General features: G+C 37.2%; 1 protein-coding gene across 3 annotated transcripts; it reads left to right on the top strand.

The window, feature by feature from the left end:
• Positions 1-797: 797 nt before the first annotated feature.
• On the top strand, positions 798-25,459 carry LOC131060170 (cytochrome c-type biogenesis protein CcmE homolog, mitochondrial). 3 transcript variants are annotated; one of them, XM_057993300.2, is made up of 2 exons: positions 798-1,822; positions 24,965-25,459. In XM_057993300.2, exon 1 carries the CDS (start codon positions 963-965, stop codon positions 1,746-1,748), a length of 786 nt encoding a protein of 261 aa, XP_057849283.1. In that variant the 5' UTR covers positions 798-962; the 3' UTR covers positions 1,749-1,822; positions 24,965-25,459. The 3 variants fall into 3 exon arrangements, with proteins under 3 accessions (XP_057849283.1, XP_057849285.1, XP_057849284.1); XM_057993302.2 differs by lacking the exon at positions 24,965-25,459 and adding an exon at positions 2,037-2,402; XM_057993301.2 differs by lacking the exon at positions 24,965-25,459 and adding an exon at positions 1,985-2,402.
• Positions 25,460-26,212: the final 753 nt, after the last annotated feature.

Here is a 26,212-nt window from a genome sequence, read left to right as displayed (position 1 = left end):
TGGAGGATGGGCTTAGCCTTCTTGTCCGCTGTCTCTAAGGCAAGACTCTAGCTAGTAGGACACCAACGAATTCTTATTCAGATTGCACTTAACAACCTCTCAATGAGAATAAAGAAAATGGTATCACTCTCATTGGTTGGAGGTCGAGTGAAGATACCACCCCTAATGATATTTAGAAGAAGCTTGACATGATAAGGACCCTCCTTCGTCTAACATGGCCATGAATGCTTAATTATGTTTTTGAGCTTGACCCCTTTGTATTGGTCCTTTTATTAGACTTGTCGATATGTGGTTTACCATTTAAAAAGAAAATATTATTCTATTTATTCTGAGAGGCATCTACAATGACATCAAAATGTCCGTAAACAAAAATTCAATTTTGAAACAATTTGACATGCAAATGATGGGTAAATGCATGAAATATGCCATCTTTTGGTTTCTGTGGAGGTGTTATTTTATTACTCCAAATAAAATAGAACCCTCACCACTTGTCTCCAACTATATGAAACTGTTACATTCAAATGATAGTGGAAGAGTGCCAAAATATTTAAAAGGGAATGTCATCTTACTTAAGCAACTCTATTATTATCCATATTTTTGAAACTCTTGTATACTACTAATATTGTTGCAATTGTCAGATTCCTTTCTATTATAAGATATCTCTCGACATAATTTATCTATATTTTTTAAATATAGAGTTATTTTACATCATTATAAAAAATTTAATAAGAAATATTCATCATTAAAAAAAGAAAACATAGTTACACATATAACACTACACTAAATGCAACCAACTCTCAGCGTAGCGTGCCCGTCACGCAACATGTGCCGTTGCGAGTATACCCGTCTTCGATGATTCTGTAAGTCAAATTGGGCGTCCCAGTTGAGAGGGCAGCTCAACATGCCATCAGAGTTTTATCGTGGGACGAAATTTGTTGATCGGCCAGCAGACAATCGCCAAAATGAATATCCTCCGTCGTTCTTCTGCTTGCAGACAACTCCACAGATCTATCTCCCTCTGTTTCCGAGAGCCTTGCCAACAGATTTCTTTCTGCTCATGGTCTCAAATGTTAGCAGAGCAGCTGAAGGTTGGAGGCGCAGCAATTGGAAGGCAGAGCATGAGAGGAGGAGATTGCGTGAGAGGCATGGCGACGATAGGAGGGGGAAAGGGCAGAGGGATCCCGAAGGTGGACATCGGTGCCAGAGCGAGGAGCAACCAGAAGCGAAGGCTGTGGATATATGCGCTTTCTATGAGCGCCGTATCGGGCTTCATCATTGTGGTGTTGGGTAGCTTCCAGGACCAGTTGGTGTTCTATGTGACCCCAACGGACGCCATGGAAAAGTTCAGCAGAGATCCAACGAAGAACAAGTATCGGTTGGGGGGATTGGTGGTGGAGGGCAGCGTGATGCAGCCGGCGTCCTCCACCGAGACAGAGTTTGTGGTGACTGATTTGGTCACGGACATGCTGGTGCGAAGCAAGGGCGCACTGCCCGATCTCTTCAGAGAGGGCCACTCTGTAGTTGTCGAGGGCTTCATACGCCCATGGTCTTCCGAGGCCTCTTCCTCTTCCTCCGCTCGGCCCGTCACGGAAAAAGCCAGGGCATCGGGATTTTATTTCTCTGCCATTGAAGTGCTCGCAAAGCACGATGAAAAATACATGCCCAAAGAGGTCGCCGCCGCCATTGAGAAAAACCGTGCTGCCATCGAAGCCGCCCATTCGCCTTCTCAAGAACAACTGCAATCTTGACGCCCTTTTCAATTCAATAAGTTTTTCAACACTTAACGACTCTTCTGATACACTAAAATGGCATACAATGAGAGGTATTCCATTTTGTTTTTTCCGGCATTGATCAATGAATAAACAAATTGTTTATTAGAGAAAATTTGTGCTCTTCGGTAGTCGTCAATTATTCAAAAACAATTACTTTATTTATTTTTGATACCCATTTTTTCTATTTCTTTTATTTAAACTGTTCTGCCAAGTCTATTAGTATTCATGCTGAGACTCTTGATGACTGGGATAAATAAACTACAGTAATGGTCATGAATGACCAAAGTAGCTCATTGGATAGTATAAACGACTTGGTGGTAGCTGCTAAGACAATTGCAAGTGCGTATTGCAAAATTCTATATGCTGTTTACGGTATTGTAATTCCAACGATCCGATGATACTGTCTTGCAAAAAAAAGGTGCTACTGACAGTTTCTATGCATCGTATTGGTGGGGTGAGGGGGGCTAAAAGCAAAAATTTGAAGTCGACAATATAAACACCTCATATCTGTGATGAGTATACTTGTCAAGTTGTCATTATGATTATTTCAGTGTCATGCCTTAAATTCATATGTTACAATTTGATCCTACAAGTGAAATTAGGAAAGATGAAGCTTGTTACTATTTATTATTCAGTTGTGTATTGCTGTGTGATGCTGTCAGTAAGTTGGTGCAATAAGTCCTCTGATCACTATAGCCATAATTTATTCTTGTTTTTTCCCTTGGAACAATACACAAAACCTTATTTCAGGGTTACATGGGGATGCCTCCCTGTACCCCACTGCCCCTGGTACAGCTGAATGGCAGGGAATTTACCCTGTCACAAGGGGAAACTGGGGATGCATCCCGGGACAACGTCCATGTGGGCCTCACAGCCAGGGACATCTGTAATGTCCCTTACCAGTTTCAGCTATAATATTGATTTTTTCCTGGATACAACCAATATAATTCATGAATCAGAAATAAAGGAAAGTAACTTAGACACAAAAATGTACAATGATTGTAAGAAAACATAAATTTTGATTGATATTATCTTTTTGTTAACCTAGAAGATTATCCTAAGTGGACTAGGCTGATTCATGATGTTCAGGAAATTAGGATGCCCAAGCATGGTCAGGTTTGCCCAACCGTCCCATATTGAACTAGAAGCAGTCACATGCCCTCCTAGCTCTCTATGGCGTGGGTCTTGTCCCCCAACACATACTCGTCCATCCATATCACCCTTAAATGAATCTAGTAAGTAGATGGGCAGGTGAGAGCAGCTCAATCTTGTCCACACCTCAACACAGGAGCAGTCACTTGCCCTCCTGATGCTTAGGTTGGAAAGTTCCCCCTCTACCCGTCCCTTACCCCACTGGTGTGTATTAATTGCTTAGTTATTACTGAAAAAGTCTTTATTGTTGTTAACCACCACGGAAATCTAAGTAGTCCTTAATTTATTTAGAATTATATTAGATTGTTTCCCATTGTTACAGGATAAGAAATACATGCAATTAACCATTACTGCAACAGAACAGAATACCAGTTCTTTAGCATTTTATTGTCATAATTATCATTCGCTGTTTCCTTTGCATAATCTATTTCTAATTTATGTATACAGGCTTTACTAGATTTTGATTAGTTCCCGTAAGTTTTATTTCTATCGTATTGAATCGAATGTAGTTATAGCAGTGGTAGTATTTATGTGTTAGATTCGTGGTTCCCAGACTTAAAGGAGCCGTAAAGAAAAAATGGAAAAACTATCATTATAGAATTATCTTTTTTAAGTGCAGCTTGAAATACATAGAAGTTCATTTTATTAAATAAATGTCTATCATTTCTGAGTATGCTATACATACCTGGATCGTGGATGGAAGTCCCTGAGATTGGGTCTAAGATCCCTCTTCCTGAATCAATATGGTTCTTTGTTTCCGTAAAACTTCCGTGCCTGTTACCCCCCTTCCCGTATGAGGATTCCTTCCTAAAATAGAGGAATCTGCGTAGCACACTGGAGGTTACGTCTCTACCGGAAGCATCGCGACTTACAAAAGTAATCGCGTTGCTTGACATAATAACCGCCAGGGTCGCACCCTTTGCCAATCATACGTTAAATTACAATTTCATAATTAAATTCGATAGTTACTTAGGGATTACATTCAATCATTATTAAATACGAAATCATTAGTAAATAAGATGCTCATCTCAATATAATATTCAATAATTGATAATTAACTTATTATATTATTAATTTTGAAATTGTTATTTCAACGCAAGGAAAATAAAAATTGATTGAATATTAGAATTTGAGGGTACATATTAGCATAGGGACATGACAACATCCCTGGGACAGCCAGATGCCCCTCCATGGTGTGTAGTTTTCTTATTAAGAGAGAAATTACTACTATACCAAGAGCAAGTGTATGATTGAATATACTGTAGAAAGGAGTGTAGAACTTTTGAATGAATGCATACAGCTATAGAACGAAAGTGTACAACTGTTGTGACTAACAGTAGAATGAAAGTGCAATGACGACATACATTTCCTACTCTCAACGGAAAATTCTGTGTCTGCATGCAAATATGGAAAGAAAATACAGCTGTTGAATGACTGCAAACAACTATGGAATAAAAGCTTACTCCTGCCAAACGGCAATATAGAGTTTTTACTCTTTTCATCAATGGGCAATTTCATGACTGGAAACAACTCTGCAATGAAAATGTACTCCTGCTGAATGCCAACATATATTTTCTACCTTTTTCATCAACGGACAATTTTCTGACTGCATACAGCTGTAGGACAGCAGACAATTATAAAGATCATAAAGGTTTGGAATGAGCAAAATTCTGATTGTTTACAGTTGTAAAAGTGAAATCATCTGTATGTCAAACGAAAGCATACAGTTGTAAGAAGTGTATGTTATCATTACAAACTTATTTATGATTTTGTCGCCTTTAAACCTTTGTTGTGATGAAAACATTGAACAATGAAATCAGAAATCTCTAGTTTTTTATTGCTGCTAAAATTGAATCAATGAAAATGTTGCATTGAATATTGAATTTGATACATTTTTGTGATGCGTTATTTGAACTTCTGGATGTGACTGTATATATCTTTTTTCATCAATGTTTCAAATCATAATCTATGATTCATCATTAAGATAAAGAGCAGGAGAAGCAAATGTATAAACTTGAATTTTAATGCATATATAGCTGAACTTGCTAATTTTTTAGTTTCCATGTGTATGTGCATGTGTACGTAAACTCGTAAAAGTTTTAGTTTCCTTGTGCATGTAGGTAAACTCATAAAATTTTTAGTTTATCTGTGCATGTAGATTAACTCGTAAAATTTTTAGTTTCTCTGTGTGTGTAGGTAAACTCATAAAATTTTTAGTTTGTGTAGGTAAATTTGTAAACTTTTTTTTGTTTGTATGTGTGTGTGCGTGCATGCATAATGTGTGCGCGTGTCTATACATATTACATGTTTTAGGTGTTTGTGTGTACGTGTTGCACAGGTACACATTTGTGTATGTATGGTATATGTGTGTGTGTTTGTTTGTGAGTCATTGTGCATGCTTAGTTGCTGAATTGAAATTGGAATTAGGTACATACATGTGGTATGGTATGTTGGTATGACGTTTTTTTGGGGGGTTGGGTACGGTATGCTGGTACAACAAATTTTTTTGGGGGATGGGTATGTTTTGTGAATGCCACTACAAAAACATATAAAAATCCTAAATATATACATATTTGTAGTCTTAAAAACAGGATTTAAGTTTATAATGTCTCATATCATACATATGGTAAACAAAACTACCAAAAATATTACACATTTGAAATACGTTATTGTTGTGACCTAATCACACATCACCCCATTCCAAATGGGGACCCCCTACCTTTTAGGCCCTCTCGGTCTTTTGGCTTTGGTTTTTGGGTCTTTTCGCGGCAGTCTCGTCGGTCCTCTTAGTTTGCAAGTGTTTGGGGGTCAGTTTGATCAAGTCTTCAGCTCGTTTGAGCAGATTTGGCTAAGTTTGGAGTCTGTTTTGTCCGTATTAGGGTTTTGACCTTTGGACTTGAATTTGACGCCTTTCCTTTAGGGTTTTCGCAAAACTAAAAGTTGCATTGGAATGAGGACCCTTTAAGACCTGCACGTGAAATCGAGCGAATTCTGACCACCTTTCTATTTTTAGAAAGTTCCTATCTTTTAGGGATTTCATTGCCTCCCGAATTGGTCTAATTTTGCCAAAAATCAAAGTATTTTTAGTAAGTTTCTATTTTTAGGGTCCCTGCATCCTGTTTTGCCCTAACTCCGACATTTTAAAACACTTTCTATTTTTGGAAAGTCCATTTTGGCAGGCTCTTCACAGGTAGACACTGAAGACTGAGCATTCCTGATCACATCTAAATCCGGAAAATTTGAAAAAGTAGGCTATTGATAAAAAATTGGCTAAGTATGGATTCACATTCCAAAAGTAGAAAGCATGGGAAATCTCCTAAGTCTATGGAAATCACTTCAATCCCTCAAAATGGCATCCTGCTCTGGAAAAGTTCAAAACTGACTGTCTGAAAAGAAGCAAGTTAAACTTCCTTGCTCATTGTGAAATGGTGCCCTAGTCAGGAGAAGGGCACCAAGTTGAAATTCCTCCTATGGCAATATAGCGCCCGAATCTAGTTTGAGGCGCTAGAATGGGTGTGCTCTGGAAAAATGCAAAATATCAAAATTCCTTCAAGACAGTGTTCTGGCGCCCAAGTCAGGTGTTGGGTGCCAAATTAAGGTAGTCATGGAAAATATGAAAGATTGAAAATTCCTTGCTCATAGCCAAATTAACTAAGTCAGATCCCAGGCGCTAAATGAAGGGTGTCAAGGAAAGTTGAAAAAATGCCAAATTATTTGGTTTTGTGAAAATGGCGCCTTTGCCAAGGAAAGAACAGACAAATGTAAAATTCCTCCTCATGGAGATTTAGAATCGCTCTGATATTGTTCTCTTTGAAACGTTTTTGTGCTTAAGTGGTTGATATGCATTGGGTATCGTTTTTTTTTTGTGTTGGAAGGATTTCAAGATATGAGATTAAAAAACGCATGTCTTAAAAATGTGTTTTAGTTCTTCATTTTTTTTCATGATCTGGGCAGCGATGATATCCTTTGAATATGAAAGTGATATCGTGCTAATCATATATGAACAGCAGTCTCATAAATGTATAATCTTTTGGCGACGGTGTTCTTAAGATTTTTTTTGAGCTGGGATTAATGGGAATAAATAGTGTTTGTCAAGAAGTTGTTTTAATATAGATGGTATTGGGCAGTTCAAAATTTTCAAAAAACAAGCAGAAAAAGATGGAGTTATTGTTAGAAATGGTTGATGTGGTTTCTGAGGAGTGAATATCGACTGGTCATATATTCTTTTGTGTGCTGTTTCAAGTTGAGCAGAGAATACATATATATGTGTAGAGCTTGTGAAATTAAAAAAAATAAATTATTCAGCTCTTTGAAACGTTTTTGTGCTTAAGTGGTCGATATGCATTGGGTATCGTTTTTTTTTTGTGTTGGAAGGATTTCAAGATATGAGATTAAAAAACGCATGTCTTAAAAATGTGTTTTAGTTCTTCATTTTTTTTCATGATCTGGGCAGCGATGATATCCTTTGAATATGAAAGTGATATCGTGCTAATCATATATGAACAACAGTCTCATAAATTTATAATCTTTTGGCGACGGTGTTCTTAAGATTTTTTTTGAGCTGGGATTAATGGGAATAAATAGTGTTTGTCAAGAAGTTGTTTTAATATAGATGTTATTGGGCAGTTCAAAATTTTCAAAAAACAAGCAGAAAAAGATGGAGTTATTGCTAGAAATGGTTGATGTGGTTTCTGAGGAGTGAATATCGACTGGTCATATATTCTTTTGTGTGCTGTTTCAAGTTGAGCAGAGAATACATATATATGTGTAGAGCTTGTGAAATTAAAAAAAATAAATTATTCAGCTCTTTGAAACGTTTTTGTGCTTAAGTGGTCGATATGCATTGGGTATCGTTTTTTTTTGTGTTGGAAGGATTTCAAGATATGAGATTAAAAAACGCATGTCTTAAAAATGTGTTTTAGTTCTTCATTTTTTTTCATGATCTGGGCAGCGATGATATCCTTTGAATATGAAAGTGATATTGTGCTAATCATATATGAACAGCAGTCTCATAAATGTATAATCTTTTGGCGACGGTGTTCTTAAGATTTATTTCGAGCTGGGATTAATGGGAATAAATAGTGTTTGTCAAGAAGTTGTTTTAATATAGATGGTATTGGGCAGTTCAAAATTTTCAAAAAACAAGCAGAAAAAGATGGAGTTATTGTTAGAAATGGTTGATGTGGTTTCTGAGGAGTGAATATCGACTGGTCATATATTCTTTTGTGTGCTGTTTCAAGTTGAGCAGAGAATACATATATATGTGTAGAGCTTGTGAAATTAAAAAAATAAAATTATTCAGCTCAACTGTGAGTTTATTAGGCGTGGAGCGTATATGTCTGCAGATATGAACTACAAAAGAGAAATGCATTTTTCTGAGACTGAGTTGGATTGACAGTAGTGTGTTTACAGTGAACTTTAATACAGAGATGAGTCTTGCTGAAGATATATTGAGTCCCGTGTGTTTTATGTTCTATTGTATATATCAGTGATCTCTTCTTTGTAATTTTTCTTATTATGTTTGAAAATGTCTCTTACAGAGTTGGTGCTCAATTAAGAGGTTGGTGCCTTTTTGTTCAGAGTTGGTGCTCTTCATGTGAGTTGCAGCTCACTGTTGTCATTGGGTTGGTGCCCACGTGTTTTAATGAAAGTCTTTATTGCCGTGGTTTTTTACCCATTTGGGTTTTGCACGAGATAATCCTTGTTTTTGTTATGTATCCATTGTTCTATCTCTTTCATTTGATTCTTATTGTAACTAAAAGTTTGTGAGATACTGATTCACCCCCCCTCTCAGTAGTCTAGCGCTAAAACAAGGATAGCATGGAAAGGTTAACAAATTTGAAATTCAACCTCTATAGAGAAATAGCGCTCATGTCCCAGGAAGGCTCCAAGATGAGTATGTCAAGGAAGAGCATCCAAATTAAAAATTCCTCCAAGGTAGGCAATTAGCGCCCAAGCAAGGTTGAGGGCGCTAAATTGAGATAGGCAAGGAAAAACATGAAAAGTTGAAATTTCCTCCATGATGAGGATTCCACACCCAAGTCGGAAAAGATGAATTCCAAGACAAAGAAGAAATTGAAGGTCGAGGATAAACTAAGAAGGAAAAAAATCCCCTTTAAGAATTTTTTTGAAAAATCCACTTTCGGGCATCAGATGTCATCCAAATTTCAAAATGTTGATGGATTCGAGTTCGTGAGAGAATTTTCTCTCTCCTAGACCCTGGAACCCTAATCTGGAAAAATTCCTAAGAAATAGTTGTGTAAAATCAGTGAAAAATCTCCTCCAGAGCATGGAAAAGTCAAAACTTCAAGGAAATTCTTTATGAATCAAAAGTTTCTCTCTTGAAATTTTCTCTCTCCTAGGGCTTTCTGCCAAGTGGATGGATGATAAGAATCTTAAGTTAATCTTTCAAAAATCCCTCCAAAATTCAAAAATGGAAGGTTGGCAAGTTGGCAAAAGAATATTCCAAATCATGCCGCACGACTCAAGGCATTAAAAGAAATTTCCATTTTGGAACAAAACTACAAGGGCGAGACCCGTTTGCATGGCGTGTTGGAGAGGAAACTATGACGTGTCATTAAAACAACTGCCCAAATTGACCTTTGCCAACTTAGCAGCATGTTGGAGAAATTCTATATAAATGTGCAAGTACAATTCATTTCTCTTGTGCGAAGTTGGAGAAAGAAAAGTTGGTTGAGAAAGTGCAAAAGTCAGACTTGGAGAATATTTTATCCTGTCGAGGCTTTGCTCGTGGAGAAATGGTTGAACCAAGTAAAGCGACAACTATTACCAGGCAAGCACAGATAAAAATAGAAATGAAGGGATTCCTTCCGGAATCCAAGATGGTGTCCAGGTGGAAAGAAATCAGTGACATTCAACTTGGCTTCTTTCTGGATTAGGATGTTTGGGACAGGCGGACATAATCCATCACCTACTGTTGCCAAGATTGTCAAAAGCGGAATAGTTGCAGTAGTGGGTTTCCCTCCATCTATTCAATGTCCAAAGTTGATCCTGGAATGCGCAAAACATTACAATCCAGAGAGGAGCTATTTTAACAACAAGTGGCAAGCTTTTGGCTATCTTGACTCCGGAAGCTATTGGTGAAACCTTTGGGATTCCTTCACATCATTCCATGACCTACAGGACTATGAATGAAGCTACGACAGTGTATAATGCAGGTCCTGACAGATGTGCTAAAGTTATCAACAAGAATTGGATGCAGAAGCCTAGGCCACACATTTCCAAAATGCCTAAGACACTCACCATTTTCAAATTCAAGCAAGAGTATGTGGACTTGATAATGATGTTGAGCAGAATTATGGGGTGTCCACATGCCATAAATTTTGAAACATGGATGTTTTTCTACATTGGCAAAGTTATGAATGCTAATGGAATAGTGGATTGGGCAAGATTAATCAACCATATGTGCATGAGCAGTTGAGAGATTTGAAGGAGAAGAAGACCCAATCCTTCTATATGAGTTCTTACGTGATTTATTCACTTGCAAGGATGGGTGGCTTTGATGGCCTGTCGGGAAAGGGGCCCATGGGATGTGGGCCATCACAGTTGAAAGTTTATGAATGCTATCCTTAGCTACACTTATACAACACCAGTTCCTTCAAATTGGTAAATGACACTTTCACTATGTACCTAACTAGATTTATATAGAATGAGCTTCACAAGAGAGTGTCGCTAGAAGCCAGGGCTTTGGTACAGAAATTTGTGGCAATGTTTCTACAGTTACCAGCCATATAAATTACCGAGGTATCCATCCGATAAACTGGTGCTGCTGGAACTTATGAGGCAATTGACGACCTACGACCAAATTCAGAAGAAGAAAAAAAAGCTATCTATTGAATTCCCAATTGTTCTCAGTGATTATGTGGAGGTATGCCCGAACTTGGCAGCAGCTGAAAAAGCAGTAGAGGAATTGGAATTCTATTGCTTGGCATACTACACCTCCAAATCTCACTATGATCCATATCGTAAAATCAGGAAGGTTGCTGGATTAAAATTTGTCCACAAGTTTCACGTGGAAGATTATTGGGCAGGTGCCAAGGATGATCTTGAGGTCAAAAAGAAAATGTTTTGCAAATTGCCCCTCAACATGATTAGGATTGGTGAAATAATACAAGTCCCGGATCAGGTGAAAGAGGATACAAACGTAGTGCAATTGGAGTTTGGAAAGGTCAAGGACCAGCCCATCCAGTTGCCAGATTGGTCAAAATTTGAGGTAGATGACTTAGATATTTTAGCCAAACCGGTTCTGAAGTTCACCAAGCAGTGGGTTGATCGACATATGAAGGCGTTGAAGGAGAAAAATGTTTACTTGAGTTACCAGTTAATGGGAAGTCTAGATTCCCACAGTAAGGCCATAGAAGGATCTTCACAGGCCCAAGTTGAAGACATGGAAATTCAACAAGGAAAGGCTGGACCTAGTGAAGGAAAGAGTGCTCCAACGAAGCCTAGGACAAGGAAAAGGAAGGAAGCCCAACCAAATGTCCAACAAGAAATTCAGTTAGCCGCTCAATAGGAGGTCCACCCAGAAGAGCCGCAACAGAAGAGAGAAAGAAACGAAGAAGTTCAATCGCCGGCTAGCTCTTCCAGTGTGCGATAGGTAGAAATGTTTACACAAGAAAATCTAGCAAATCTACCAAAGTGCAATCTTCCCGACAGTATTCCAGCACAAGATGTTCTTAGCATTAGCGCTTCGCATAGGCCCAATCAGCCAAGGGTGCAAAGGCAAGAACTTTCCTCTCATCCAGAAGAGCCACGCCAAAATATTTTCGTAGAAACAATCCTTGAAGAAATGGAGGAAGTCTCATAGGAGCATGTGCAGATGGAAATTCAGGATCAATCAACTACCGCTTTTGATTGGCTGAAGGATAGGTTGAGGAAGGAACCAGAAAAGGAAATTGATCCAGCATGGGAATTGGAAGAACTTCTGAAAAGAATGGATCAGCCAGCAAAGAAGAAAGCCGTGTGGAAGTTTTTTAGAATCATGAGAGATGAGTTCGGATCCAAGACTCTACATTTAGCTGAGCCCGTGGCAGACAAAGATAGGAAATAAATTACGCCAAGTGATTATGTGATTAGAGAAATTGATTTGGGGCGCACTTCCACGACGCAGGTTGTGGAAGATTTCGAAGGATCTTCCTGGCCATGAGAGAGAAGATACAAAAATTGAAGGAAAAATGTAGAAGGCTGAAAAGTGACAACAAGGCCTTGTGCGAACATGTCAAAAGCTTCAAACATTCGCTCAGGGAAGCAGATCCATCATTTGTTCCTCCTCCTCTCCCTAAAGAGGTCATTGATGATGTTGAAACAATTAGGAAAGTAGCCCAGGATAACAAGGAATGGGTAGAGGACGTCTTTGCTGCAGCCGAAAAATTTATTGAAGACTTAGCTCGTCTTCATTTCAGACTTGTCGCCCTTTTGAACAAGATAGAAGTGGCGGATGGTCTATGGGAGGATGTTCACATTTATCAGGATTTGACCATTCTATGACTCAGAGCCCTAATGAAAGTTCCAAAGCAGATGCTGATTGATGGGAAGGTGATTCAGGAAAATGAAATTTATTACTTCCCGCAGTGGTTTTGTGCCGTTTGCACTGGAAGGGGAGGCCTTTGAGATATTCAGAATGGAGTCTTTTAGCTTTAAAAGACTTAATCAAGAGGGTGCAAGAGGAAAGCATCAGCTCAGTTGAGGCCTTGTTTGCAAAAAGGCTGGATGAGGACGAAGTGACTGTGAATTTCCAAAGGACTCAATTGCACGAGTTCTTCTTTGTGGGATCGTTTTTCAAAGCCCACTTTGAAAATGTTTCTTCCTTTTCCAGCACTATGTGGAAGACACATGAAATGGTAGTAGAATGGAAAAGTTTTCTATCCAAGAGTGAAGAAGAAATTACTTTGATGGAGTTTCGGATAGAAAGTGTGCCAAGTGTCTTCCGTAGGAGAATTGGAAGCCATCATCGCCAAATTCATTGTGTACGCCATAAATGAGCGAGATAATGGTCGTCCATTTTTGGATGAGGATCTTTTGACTGAATGACATAGTGGCGTACTTATTGTTGGAATATTTTGACCAAGTTGTAGTCAGGTCAACGCGTGCAGAATTAATGAAGCATCTTTTGCATGTAGCCGTCGCGGGCAAAGATGGTGGAGCATTTAAAGCATCATGGGCGAGTTTTGCATGGGGGATATTCATTGCATATGGGTGAATTTGATGAAAGTGGTGTGTTTAATGCACAAATGGATGCCATTTTGGGCATTTAAAAATTAATTGTATATGGGTTTCATGGGCATTTATTGTAGATTCCCACCTTGTTGCATATTGTGTGGGGAATCTTTTTGGGGAAAACCCTAATTAGGGTTTGCATGTAGACTTGGCATGAAGCCTATACAAAGGGGTAACCCCCCTCATTTGTAAAGGAGGAGAGATTGATTCTGAGATTGTTGCTATAATTTTTGAAGCAGTTTACTTAATACATTGTTCGATTTGTTGGTGTATTCTTGTGCTGTTCTATGACTTGCATGGTCTCACTCTCTTCACTTAGAATAGATCTGCTTTTAAGTTGTTCGGCAAATGAGATTTGATGAGATTGCTTATAGTGTAAACCCTGGTTCATACCTTTGGTTGGTAGCTGATTGTTATTAATTGTGCAAGGTTAGTCTAAGCCTTTTTTTTATACGTGGAAACTTAACTTCAATCATTGGGTGGACATTGTTTGTTGATGGTGTTCATCGGTGGTCTGAAAACATTTCGTACAGCCATTGAAGATTGCACCACCTTTGTGTAGTTGTCTTGTAGTGGCGAAGCAAAGTGTGGTTTGAGTTCACTTGAGCAATCCTTGTCTCCTGGTTCTTAGATTTAGATTAGACTAGAATAGCGTTTCTAAACCCTTCCTACTAACTTTCTGCATATTTCAACTCAAAAAATCCTAAAAACAAGCCTTTCATTGTTAAATCATTCAAGAGCAAATTCTTTGAAAGTTGTGAAAATTGTCAATTCTTCGAGTGTATGTAAGGCCCCTTGGATTACCAGTATATCACATTAGCCAACTGAGTCACGTCCATCGCATATAGGAACCTTGGAGTCTATTGTCTGATCTTCCCGCAATCTTAGCATTCTGTGTTTGATGCTGTCATAAAAAACACATCAATAGGTATATTATTGCAATATCAATTTGTCGAATTCAAATGTCATGGTAGATATCTATGTTAGTTTCATGATCAGATTAACCACAATAAACAGAAAACTAAAGTTGCACAGTAAAGCATACAAATAGAGGATCACACAACACAAAAGCTACCCTGGGAAAACCTCCCTCTTGGAGGAAAAACCCAGCAACAACAGATCCTCAGATCTAGTTATTATTCTGAAAATGTAGATTCACTTACCCAGCTAGGGCACAATACAACAGCAGGAGATGATAGATAAGATCAGACTTATCTCAGTACTTAGAATACATGAAATCACAGTGCTGATTTGCAAGCCTTTACACAGAAATCCGTTGTCCTTTTGATTGTGCTTCACTGCCCTTCAATGGTGGTTTGTTGTTCTCTAATTGTCTTCGCAGTCATCTTCTTGTCTTTGCTGTCATGGAGAACAAGTTCGTTATCCTCAAGGTGTATTCATACCAGCACAGCAGATGATGTCCTCCTTCAGTCAGATTTCGCATATGGAGGAGCAGAGATAGTTTGCTGATTGTGTGTGGTGTATATTTCAAATGATACTTCATTTGCTTGCATTTATATATGATTAAACTCCCTTAATCACCCTCCAAGTCGGCTAGGAGGTTTTGGCGCCAAGGTTTATTTGAACCACATTTATTGCCGCCCAACTTGGGGCCTATATCCTTCACATGCTACAAAGTAACGGTTATAGGGTCGGCCCTACAATGAGGTTTGCATGTTACATATTGGTGTAGCCCTATCCTTGGGCGCTGAGCTGGAGTATTACGCGTTTGGCAAAGATTAGAGGGCCCAGCCCTATTTAAGTTTCCACGCCACCTAAATGAATAGGTGCGATTTACAAAGAAAAGGGCCCAGTCCTTTTGGATGGGTTCTAATGTTGCCTTGCGGCAATTAGAACCCATCTCCTATTTATTTTCACCCTAGTTACAAAAACAACAATTTATAGTCCATATTAAAATAAATTTGTATATTAATATCCTTGAACTGCATATCATAAATTTGTAAATTAAAAATATATTTAATATAAATCCGAAATTGTAACATATAATAAACATATGGTATATTCTAAATTTATGATTTCTACTAAATTTGACTTTTCCTTGATAAGATCCTATATACGGTATATCAATTCATTCTTAATTTGTCAAACTCAAATTTCATGATAGATATTGTTCAATATTAAAATATATTTGTAAATTAATATCTTTATACCATATGTCATAATTTTATAAATAAAAAATATACTAAATATAAATCCTAAACTGTAACATATACGGTATATCCTAAATTTGGTTTTTTCTTAACAAATCCTAAATATATATTATATCATAACTGTTTCTTGTTTTGTTATCATATAATTTTTTTTGAAAGGGTATATCATAAACGAAACTACCATAAATATCTGCACCTTGAGGTTGTCATATATGCTTTTTAAGATCAGAAGAATTTATAACCCATAAGACTTAAGTTAATATTGGTCCTGACTAATTTGTAAATCAATTTTAAAACTTATTGTGAGGGATTTATTATGTATGGTCTAAGATTGAGCAGATAGAATATCTGTTATGGACGATTTGTTGCTGCAACTCCTTCTCTGTTTGCTACGACTTTAGGGTTTTGGGCTGCAACTCCTTTCTTGTTTGTGTTGAAAATCAAACAAAATGCAGATGTTACTGAGATGTTCAAGCAGAGCAGACTCTAGTTTGTTTGCTATTAGTATTCTTGCAACTGCTATGCTGCTCATGTGGCTTGTCCAACACACAAAATGAGTGAAACAGTTGTTTAGGGTTTTTGTATTGTCAATAAGTCAAAAAATGTGTTGAAATTCACCTTCCTATGGAGTTGTGATGGAAATATCTTCAAAGTGCGATTTCGATCTGGAATTGCTCAAGTTCGTTCCTTGACAATTTCACACAATTCTGACCAAAAATCCTACCCAAATCCACAGATTTTTCGATTCTGAATCCAATTCTGGGGTGAATTGTACCCAGAACTACTTTGCTTTCTGCTGCTTTGGTAATTTAGTGTGTACATGCGCACATGCATGTTTGTACATACACACACATGCTGCTATCCCTTGCCATCCTCCCGAAATGGATCTCTGGACTGCCATCCCTGAAATGTGTTTCACTGTTATGTGCTATGTTTGTCCTTATGTCCGTATTGTGTCTTACAACTGTACATCTTAATTTGCTGAATTTGAAAATAAGAATGTTTACAAATTGTTTATGTTGCTACGATGTCACAGGCTTCTAAGTAAATTGTTTTTCTTACCTTTTAACTTTAAGGCTTTATGTTAAAAGGTACATTAAATACAACAGTTTTCTTTTTAGAATTTATATGTTTTTTGTGTTTCTTGCTGAGGTATGTGATGTCAGCCAATAGAATATTTGATCTCTTGTGGTTACAAGTATGTGTCCTTCTGTGTCTAGGTTGAATCTTAGCATGTCTTGGGATAATCATAAGTTATCAGTTCACGTTTGGGTGTGCTTGTGTTGCAAATTTTCTGTGGTGGCTGGGTATGTTTTGGGCTATTCTATACAATAAATATTTGAAAATCATAAATATATATACATTTTTTTGCCTAAAAATGGAATCAAGTTCAGATAACACATAACTTACATCAAATAAACAAAATAACCATAAAAAACATATAAGATTGTATATACCTCAATATTAAAAGCTACAATTCCTTTTCTGTAGACCTCATCAAGAAATTCATTTCATGTTTTTGTCAAGTGGGATTGTCTAGGATATAATGTAGCAGAAAGAATAAAACCCATGATATGAATGCAGTGGACATTTAAAGGTGCTGAAAAGTAAAGCACGTGTTATTGTTAATTATGTAAATCCAGTAATTATTGCTTATTACAGAGAAATGTGGTAGGTAATACTCTTAAGACATACTGTAAAAAGAGAAGCCATCAAAGTGATGGAGCAGCATACGAGCCATCATTTTTTTGGACATGCTCATCGTCAATCAGTGGATGGAGAGGTAAGTGAGAGGAGAAGCCAGGGAATGATGGCATTCCTATCACATTCTTCTTGGCTTCCGAACTGTAATGGCACTGTACAAGTCACTTGCCATTAATGGAGAAATAACGGTTGTAGCAGTGAGGTGTATAGGTGCTTTTTTTATTCTTTCACGAAACGTCGAAATGTGATGATAGAAACAAAAAATAGATAGTCTAAAAGAAAAATGTAGTACTACTGTTTTAGGCCTGGATTCGCCAGGTTACATCTAGTGGCTCACTTAGGGCATGCAATTTTGGGCCAGGAATTTGCATGGTCAAATCTGAGCCCAAAATCACATGCTCAGAGCGAATCCATCATGGACCAGACCACAAACCTTGGCCAGAAATGAACTGGACTTAGCTTAAATTTTTTCTGATTGATCATTGAAGTGGTAACGCAGTGATAATCCAAAATGTTAATGTTACAGGAAGAGGTATCTGGAAATGAATTGTAAAGTCTAAACTTATTAAAACATTGTATTAAGCACCATCCTTGACAAGACAAAAGGGGATAGGTGACCCACCTAGAGGAAGTCGTTATGAGAATTTGACTTTCGATACTTGATTGTTAGCTTGGTATAAGAATCTCTTGATTTGAGTTTATTGAAAATTCTAGAATCTAAAGTAGTTCTATTTCACAATTTATGGGAGGAAGAGTGGTGCCAACCATTCCATCATTACTTGGATGGGTATGGAAGGGGTGGTGACACCCCCTCTCCCTCTAGAGTTAAGAACCTGTTGTGACCTTTTTCACACATTGCCCCATTGCAAATGGGGACCCTCTCTTTTCTTGCTTTCTAGGGTTTTGTTAGTGTCCTATGGCCTTCCGCTTCATTTTTACCAAGCCTTGCCCAGTTTTGAGCAGTTCAGGTCCTGACGATTGAAAGTTAGTTTTTGCAAATCATGTGATTCCAAAGTACAAACGCCATCAGGGTGCTTAGAAAGGCTGGAGGACGAAGATCGCAATTAATTTGGGTGAATTTGGACAACTTTCTATTTTTAGAAAGTTTGCTTTTTTGCTTTTTCCTATTTTTTAGGAAGTTTTGTTTTTGGCATTTTCAGCCCAATCCCCGGTATGGCTATTTTTAGAAAGTTTTCCCTATTTTTTAGGGATGCTTGCTTTTTGCTTTTTGGGGATGGGAATCTAGGGTTTGCACTTACACCACTGACCAACTTCGATCGGGACCCAAAATTTCCAAGTTTCGACCTAAAAACCCAGTTCCCTACATTTTAGGGGTTGTGTCGCTTCAGAGGGTTTGCCTGGGTATGGATTTCAAATTTCAAGTCAATCTGATTAAATTTGGTTAAATTATGAAATTTTCTAAATTTTTCTCGAAGTCTGGCTAATGGAAGGTGTTGAGTGTTATTGAAGGTGTTCATTAAAGTCCGCCATATTTGAGAAGATGTGGGAGACCCTCTAGAAGTCCGCCATGTCTTGGAGAAGCCTTGGGAGTGGTCCTAAAACTCCGCTATAGCCATGTGGGAGGGCCATCAAAACTCCGCCCAAGGCCTTCAAATGTTGTAGAGGTGTCCTAGAAGTCCGCCATAGAGGTGTCAAAAGTCCGCTCTATGCCTTAGTTGAAACTTCGCCTTGGTTGAGTCATCACCAAAGTCCGCCCAAAGGAGAGTCTTCTAGAAAGTCCGCCATGTCTTATGGATTAGGAAGAATCCATCATGTGGGAGCCTTATCAAAACTTCGCCCAATGTAGAACCTTCATCAAACTTCGCCTTTGGTAGCCATGTCCTCCAAAGTCCGTCCTAGGAAAGGTAACCTCAAAACTCCGCCCTCCTTGATGCCTTCCAAAGTCCGCCATCCTTGGTGATAGACCAAAAGTCCGCCCTTGGAGATGGTTTCAAAAGTCCGCCCAAACTTAATGGTGAAGGTAGTAAGGTCATCAAAAGTCCGCCATGTTTGATGAAGATAGCCATATCCTTCCTAAAATCCACCCAAGCAAGATGATGGAGGTGCTTCCAAGTCCGCCCTCATGAGAAGTGAAGAAAGTTTGTCTTGCCTAGAGCCTTCAAAAGTCCGCCTTGGAAAGGTCATCTCAAACTTCGCCCTCCTTGATGGAGATGTCCCAAAAGTCCGCCTTCCATGAGCTAGAAAGTCCGCCTTGCCTAGTAAACACTTCCGAGTGTGTTGTCAAACAACCTAAAACCTCCACCCTATGTAAGAGACATCAATGATGGCAACATGAAGATTCGAAGTCAGTAAATGGAGAGGTTAATATGATGCAATATGAAAGAGAAGTGATGACAGAAATTTAGCTAAGTATGAAGTGATACTTGGTGCCAAGTAGAAGTCCGCCCTACACTTGGACATGCAAGATGTTGTGAGGTGTCTAAAGTCCGCCCAAGGAGAGAGCCTCCAAAAGTCCGCCCTATGAATGGGATGAATGAAGTTTAAGGCAAGCAAACAAACATGATGATAGAAGTCATAAAACTCTGCCCAAGCATCATGTTAGAAGATGAAAACTCTGCCCAAGCATGAAGTTGAACATTCAAAACTCCGCCCTACTCTTGAAAGTCAAATAAAGTCAACAAGAATGTGAGTGATGTCATCAAATCTTCCCAAAAATCGAACTCCTAATCAAATTAGAAAGTTGGAAAAAGAGATTTTCAAAGATCATTGAGTTGAAAAGTCAAAATGGAAACTCAAAATTAAAATTGGAAAGAAGATATTTACAAATCAAAAGGATTTTCATACTGAGTTCCAGATTAGAAACTTTTTGGAAGATACTGTTTTATGAGCCTAGTTCGAATTAATAAACTAAAAACCATTTAAAAACTTGCATAAGTAAAGGATTTTCGAACTAGAGAAGATGACAACACTTTCCCAAAGGTTCGAGTTAGATTTAGAAACATGAGTTGGAGGAGTTTGCATGTTTCTAATTGGGAATTCAACTTCATTTACAAATACTTCATTTTTAACTTCATTTTTACACCAAGAAGTTCGAAATTCTTAAGGAGAGCATAGTGAAGTGTTTGCAGATTGGAGTTCATTTGGAGAAAATCTTGATATTGCTTGCAGTTGGGTGAGCTTCTTGTCGAAGGATTCACAGATTTTTGAGTGAAGCCAGCAGGTATAAGGGAGAATAATTGAATCTTTTCTGGATTTTTTGAGTGTTCTTGAGAAAACTCCAGCCTTACTTCCATCCATTCAAAGGTGAAATTGAATTCATGATGCAGATTTATGTATTTTCTGAGTATTTTTTTAGAGTTTGAGAAATGATTATAAGTGAATTTATTCGAATTTCTAGGGGAAGGAAATCATTTTTTTGGCTTAGTATAAGAAATTTTCGGAGTTATAACACTTGGTGTTGATTTACGATCACAACCATCCTTGAGATTGAAGGGTTTTCAAATGAAATTTCAATTTATATGGCTAAGTATGAAAATGAAATAAAATCTCCAAACACTTACCCATTCGCAACCTCGATCTTCTTTAATCCAAGATAGATTTCTAACTTATTTTCCTTTGGTTTTACAGGTCGCAGGAGGAAATAGAAGCGGGATCATCATACAGATCGCAGATGGAGTTTCAAGCCAAACGAAAGATTGAGGACAAGTTCACAGGCAAGGTTCATCCGGGCGTGAAGATAGCCAAAAATTGGCTAAGTATGGGAAATGTCTCACAAAGAAAATTCCAATTTCCTCAATTATGATGAAGGCATGGAGAAATTATTCTCCAAATTTCAGGGTATTGAGAGGGAGGGCATGATCACAGGAAATGTCTGAACAACTTGATCCCATCATTTCATATTTGCAAGAGGTTATTTAGGGCTTTTACCCTCCTCCCGCACAACATAAATTGGCAGCTAAAGGCAGGATCGTCACAGAAAACACAAATGGAGTTTCAAGCCAAATTCATAATTGAAGACGAGACCACGAGAAAGTTTTGTCCGAGCGTAGAGAGGGCCAAAATTTGGCTAAGTATGAGAAATACTTCGCGAAGAGATTTCTTCTCCAAATTCGAGGCACTTGAAAGAATCTCAAGGCATCAAGAAAGAAAAGTTCTCAGACTTGGTGAAAATATGGAAAAGTTAAATAAATTTCCGACTTGAAGGATTTCATCTCCTGAAGAAATTAAAAAAGACAAGCTCCCAAGCAGAATCAAATGGTGACAAGAAGGAATCAAATTTCCATACTTAGACAGTTTCTTGACACAAATTGGAGAATTCAAGGATGACATCCAACATGTTGAGGTGGCGCCTCGTCATCTTCTAACCAATCAAATCGTTCCAAGTCAACATGTCCAGGTTCGATGAACCTGACTTATCCAAAAGCTTCTAGAAGGGCACACTTCACAATGCAACAACCTTCTATTTTCATTGATGGTTCATTTTTAGCAAGAAGGACAAGTGTCCCAAATGTAATTTTCTCATTGGTCGAGGGTAGTTAGTTTTGGGAAACCCTAATTAGGGTTTATTGCTTTTAATCTTGGCCCTTGATCACTGTTCGATCTCGTCCATTTATTTATTTTTGAAAACTATATAAGGCTACCTCCTCTCATTTGGAGAGTGTGAGGTTTTTGATGTATTGTTGCTTAAGGTCATTTCCAGATAATATATTGCATGTGCGCTTGCTTTGTAATCCCTATTGTTTGAATGATTTGCATGGTTTCGATTTCCTCAACACTTAGTTAAAGTTAATTTAGATTTGCTTTCATTGTTGTTAATTTGAATGAAGGATTTTGATAAGTGTCAATCAATGGTGTATCTCCGCTCATACTTTTGGTGAATGGATGATTTCCATTTCACTGTGCAAAGTTAGTCTGAGCCCATCCTCTGTGCACCCCAACATCTTAATCATAAGCACAATCCATTGAAGATTGCACCGGTTTTGTGTAGTTGTCCCTAGTGTGGCGAAGCAAGGTTTGGTTTCTCGAGGGCACCCAATTGATACCGTCTCCGGAGTTCATAGGATTAGATTGGTCTTCCTAAACCCTATCTCTTTTTCCCTTTTTGAAAGTCTAAATCCCCGAAAATCCAAAAAAAAAGAAGAGCCTAAAATTGCTAAATCCATCTAAGTCCAGCCGTTCAAGACAGTTGTTAAACGTAAATCCCCTTGAGATTTTCAGCATACACTACCCAAGAAGCTATTCCACTAAAGTCGCTTGTTCACACATATAGACCTTGGAATCAGTAGTGATTTTTCAGGAGAGGATAGAATACCTTCGGGTATCGTATTCTAATGTTTGGTAGATGATAAAACAGACACCAACATAACCCACAGTTAAGTCTTTATTGAGGTGCATGAACAAACATGGAGGGGGAGTTAAGTGTGGGAAAAGAGTGTTTAGAAGGCGTTTCTAATGAGGAAGACACTATTTAGATGGGCTGGTGTTTTGGGAAGGGATAGTTGAGAGCAAAGTTGAAAACTTGGAGCTGTGAACAAAGATTCTACTGGGAGTAAAAAGATAAGATTGTGGAAGTTTAGGAGTTAGTTCATCTCTGTTTGGGACACTTGTGAAGCTTGAAGAGGAACTCAAACTATACCCATAGAACTATATTGTGAAGATATCTGGATATGTTGCTAGTGATTCCTATAGCTGTTGTAATTTGCTATTTTCAATGTTATAGAATCAAATTTTTGTGTTTGCCTAAATGTCTTCTTCATAAAATCAAGGCTTATATGGTTTAGGGTTTCAAGGTGGGACGACTGAAAACCTGTGTGGTTAGGACAGAGGTATACACCCCTCTTGCTGGCTACACCTTATCCTCTGCTAGAGACCTGTGGGTGACTCCTAGCTATGGTACTGTGATGAAGTGAGGGGGAAAACAGTAACAGAGATGGTTGTGACAGTAATCTGGAGATTAGTATGTACACTATTTCATTCTCGTAAGATTCTGACATAGAATCTAGAGGCACCAATTAGGCAAACCCTAGTCCAAGCCTTCCTATAAGAGTTTGCAATACCAATACATAAATGTAAAACTGTATTTAATTTTGACTTGTCTATCTGAATAGCTCCATTTCTTCTTGAACTAAACATTTAAAAACTTACCATCATATTGAAGCTTAATGGGAAGAAGGGTCCACTGAGAGAACTCAAGGGCACTTGGTAGGAGGAGAGAGGTCGTGGAGTATTTGCTGGCTTGAACAAGCGACTGGGCTTACCTTCCTTGCATTGAAGAGGATGTACTGGGTGTGTATTTCTTTTACTTCAGTCAGGATTAAATTATGGTGTTGGTTTTGTGATAAGATGGTGTTGATGACAAATCATACATCTGTGACAGTTGAAATTATTTTGGTGGTGATATGACATTCATTTTTAGAACATTTATAAGGAAAGTATTGATTAATGTTTGTTGTGCGGAAACAATGAGGAGGCTACACTTGTCTGCTTGCCTCAAATCTTGATTTGGGTGATGAGGATAGAGGTATAATGCCTTCCGTTACCTCACACTTGTTCCAGTCATGTATTTGCCTTGATGTCTGACTGACTTATTTTTAGGGCTTACATCTGACAAGAAAAATGAAGGCCCTTTGACCTTTTAGAATGTCTCTGATAATTTAATTACATCAACAAAAGACCTTGGAAGTTTACAAGTATTTAGGGTTCTGTTGAAGATATCACTGTACTACTTGAAGATTTTGGTCTGTCCTGTTATAAACCAGATGATATGCATTTGGCCTTGAGATTGAGTGGGACTCTGAAATATTACATCTTTTGCTCCTGACAACGGACGTTTAGTATGATACATTTAAGATGGTTTGATTGAGAACAATAAAGGATAAGCCTCAATGTTCTATATCTTTTTAAAGATTGGAATAAAGATTATTTGGCAGGACAACTTAAAGACCTTAGATTTGCACCAAATATATATCAACTAGAGACCTGATCAATACCTCTGTGACTCTCCACTACCGTAAATATGATCTTCAAATTAGACATATATACATTCTATGCAAGATTCATGAGTTTAGTAGATACTTGGGTATGTGTAAACATGATTGTGAATACCTTGAATTGGAACTTATATTTTGAATACTCCTGGGTCTTGCTGAAGTACAGTGTTATTAGCTCAAGGATAGAGTGTTTGCATATTGTTTATGTGAGGCAAGGAGTTACTTATTATTGTGATAATATCCTAACCATTTAAGCCTTTCGGTCAGTTCAGGTTATAAACAGTTAACAGTCCTTTGGTCCAAAAAATTTGCTCAAGACTGAGATTGTCATTGTTTATCCTAAGTCATTTTATATGTCAGATTGTTGACATGAGCTTTTAATGAATATTGGTATCTCTATGCTTAATTATACTCTGTAGGTTATGATCATTGTTTTGAGTCTTACAATGTTGACTGTTGGCCCTAGTGTTTGTCACATATATTGCTCTGTTGATAGATGAAGTTTATAACAACAATTTAACTACATAAATGTACAAAGGCAATGGTATTTTTACACGATACAGACATTTGATAATGAATAATCATTTGAATAAGCATGATTTGCTTCATAGTTGCCCCTGGAAGTTTCCAACTAGAATTGCCGTCTACCCGGGGTCCTACCTAAAGTGGGGGAATTGGGGAAAAATCGGCAAACCAAAAAGTATAATTTTTTTTTGAAAAAATTGGAAAGAAATTGGAAAAAAATGGGGAAAAATGGGGAAAAAATCGGATTTAAAAAAAACATAAAAATTGTAGAAAAAGAGAGAAACTATTTTTAAAAAAACTTAAGGGCATTTCCATAGCATGGAGATATAGATAGCAAATAAAGTTTAAACCTTGAATAGTAGAAAATAATTTTTTGTTGTTACGCCGAAGGCGTCTCCTACTATGGAATGCATCGTCTAACTTTTCTAAATCGATGGTTTTTAATGCATTTCAGGGGTTGCAAGACGATCACAAAGATCATGACCGTCGAATCTTTGCTGGGTTGAAAGTACTGTGGCCGTGTGGAGACTTTCCTGTCTATCGTCAAGCATGCTTTTAATTCAAGTGACCAGTACGTCTACAGCTGTTTTCCTTCCTGTCACGTTTTCCTGCTCGGTACTGTTGTCAGTACGACTAGCCGTGTAAATACTGCCTTCAATCGCCGTTTCATGTCACGTACTTCATCCAAACCGGTCAACCACGGTCACAGGTTCTTGTTTTTGTTTTTTAACCGCCGTTTGCATACCTAAAGAGGTAGCAATTTGAATTTGTATGCTAGACAAGCTATTCCCAAGGGCCCGTATACCTAGGCTGGGACCACTATTTTCATAGCAGAAGTTTCTGTTTTATTTAATTTTTTTTATATTGTTTGCTATTTAATACAACATGGAACACATTTAATTACTTTTAATTTTATCATAGGGAATAAAGTCCTAGCCTAATTGTTATATGATATATGACTAAGATGATTATAATATTTAATTAAACATAAAGTTTTTTTTTTAATGATTTTGAAAAGTAATTTATGTTAATATTAATTTTATTAATTTTTTAAAAGATTGATTTACTTATTGAAAGTACTAGAAGTCTTTTAAAACTATATAAATGTATGTATTTTTGAATTATTGATTAAATGATAACAATTTATTGAGGATCAAATTTTATTATTTATATGTTTAAAATTTACAACGTAATGTACTTGATATGTTAAAAGGAAAGCGTGTGGTAAATATTTCATCTACCTAATGCACACAAAACAATATTCTAATAGACCATTTTAAAGATAAGTAATCTTTAATCACGAGTGTCTTTCAAGCGACCCCTATAGAATAAGTTAACTGTTGTCTTTTAACCTACTCACATTAGATCTAAATTTATTTTTTTAATTTTAAGTTATACTTTTTAAGATTATATGTATAGAAATTAAGTATATAAGACTAATTTTATAAAATTTCGATAAATTGGTTAAGATATTTTTATATGATATTAAGAACAAATATTATATTTTATAATTAATTATAAATTAAATTAAATTATATATATAATATTTATATTTAATATTTTATATAATATTTCATTTAATATAACTTATATCGTTACTATATATTGTGCAATAATATATATTTAATAATTAATATATATTTTATAGACTACAAATTATATTACATTATGTATTGTATATTTTACATAATGTAAATTACCA

Source organism: Cryptomeria japonica, chromosome 7 (assembly GCF_030272615.1).
Source record: "Cryptomeria japonica chromosome 7, Sugi_1.0, whole genome shotgun sequence".
In the NCBI taxonomy this organism is placed as follows: Eukaryota; Viridiplantae; Streptophyta; class Pinopsida; order Cupressales; family Cupressaceae; genus Cryptomeria; species Cryptomeria japonica.
This window is presented reverse-complemented; position numbering and strand designations above follow the sequence as displayed.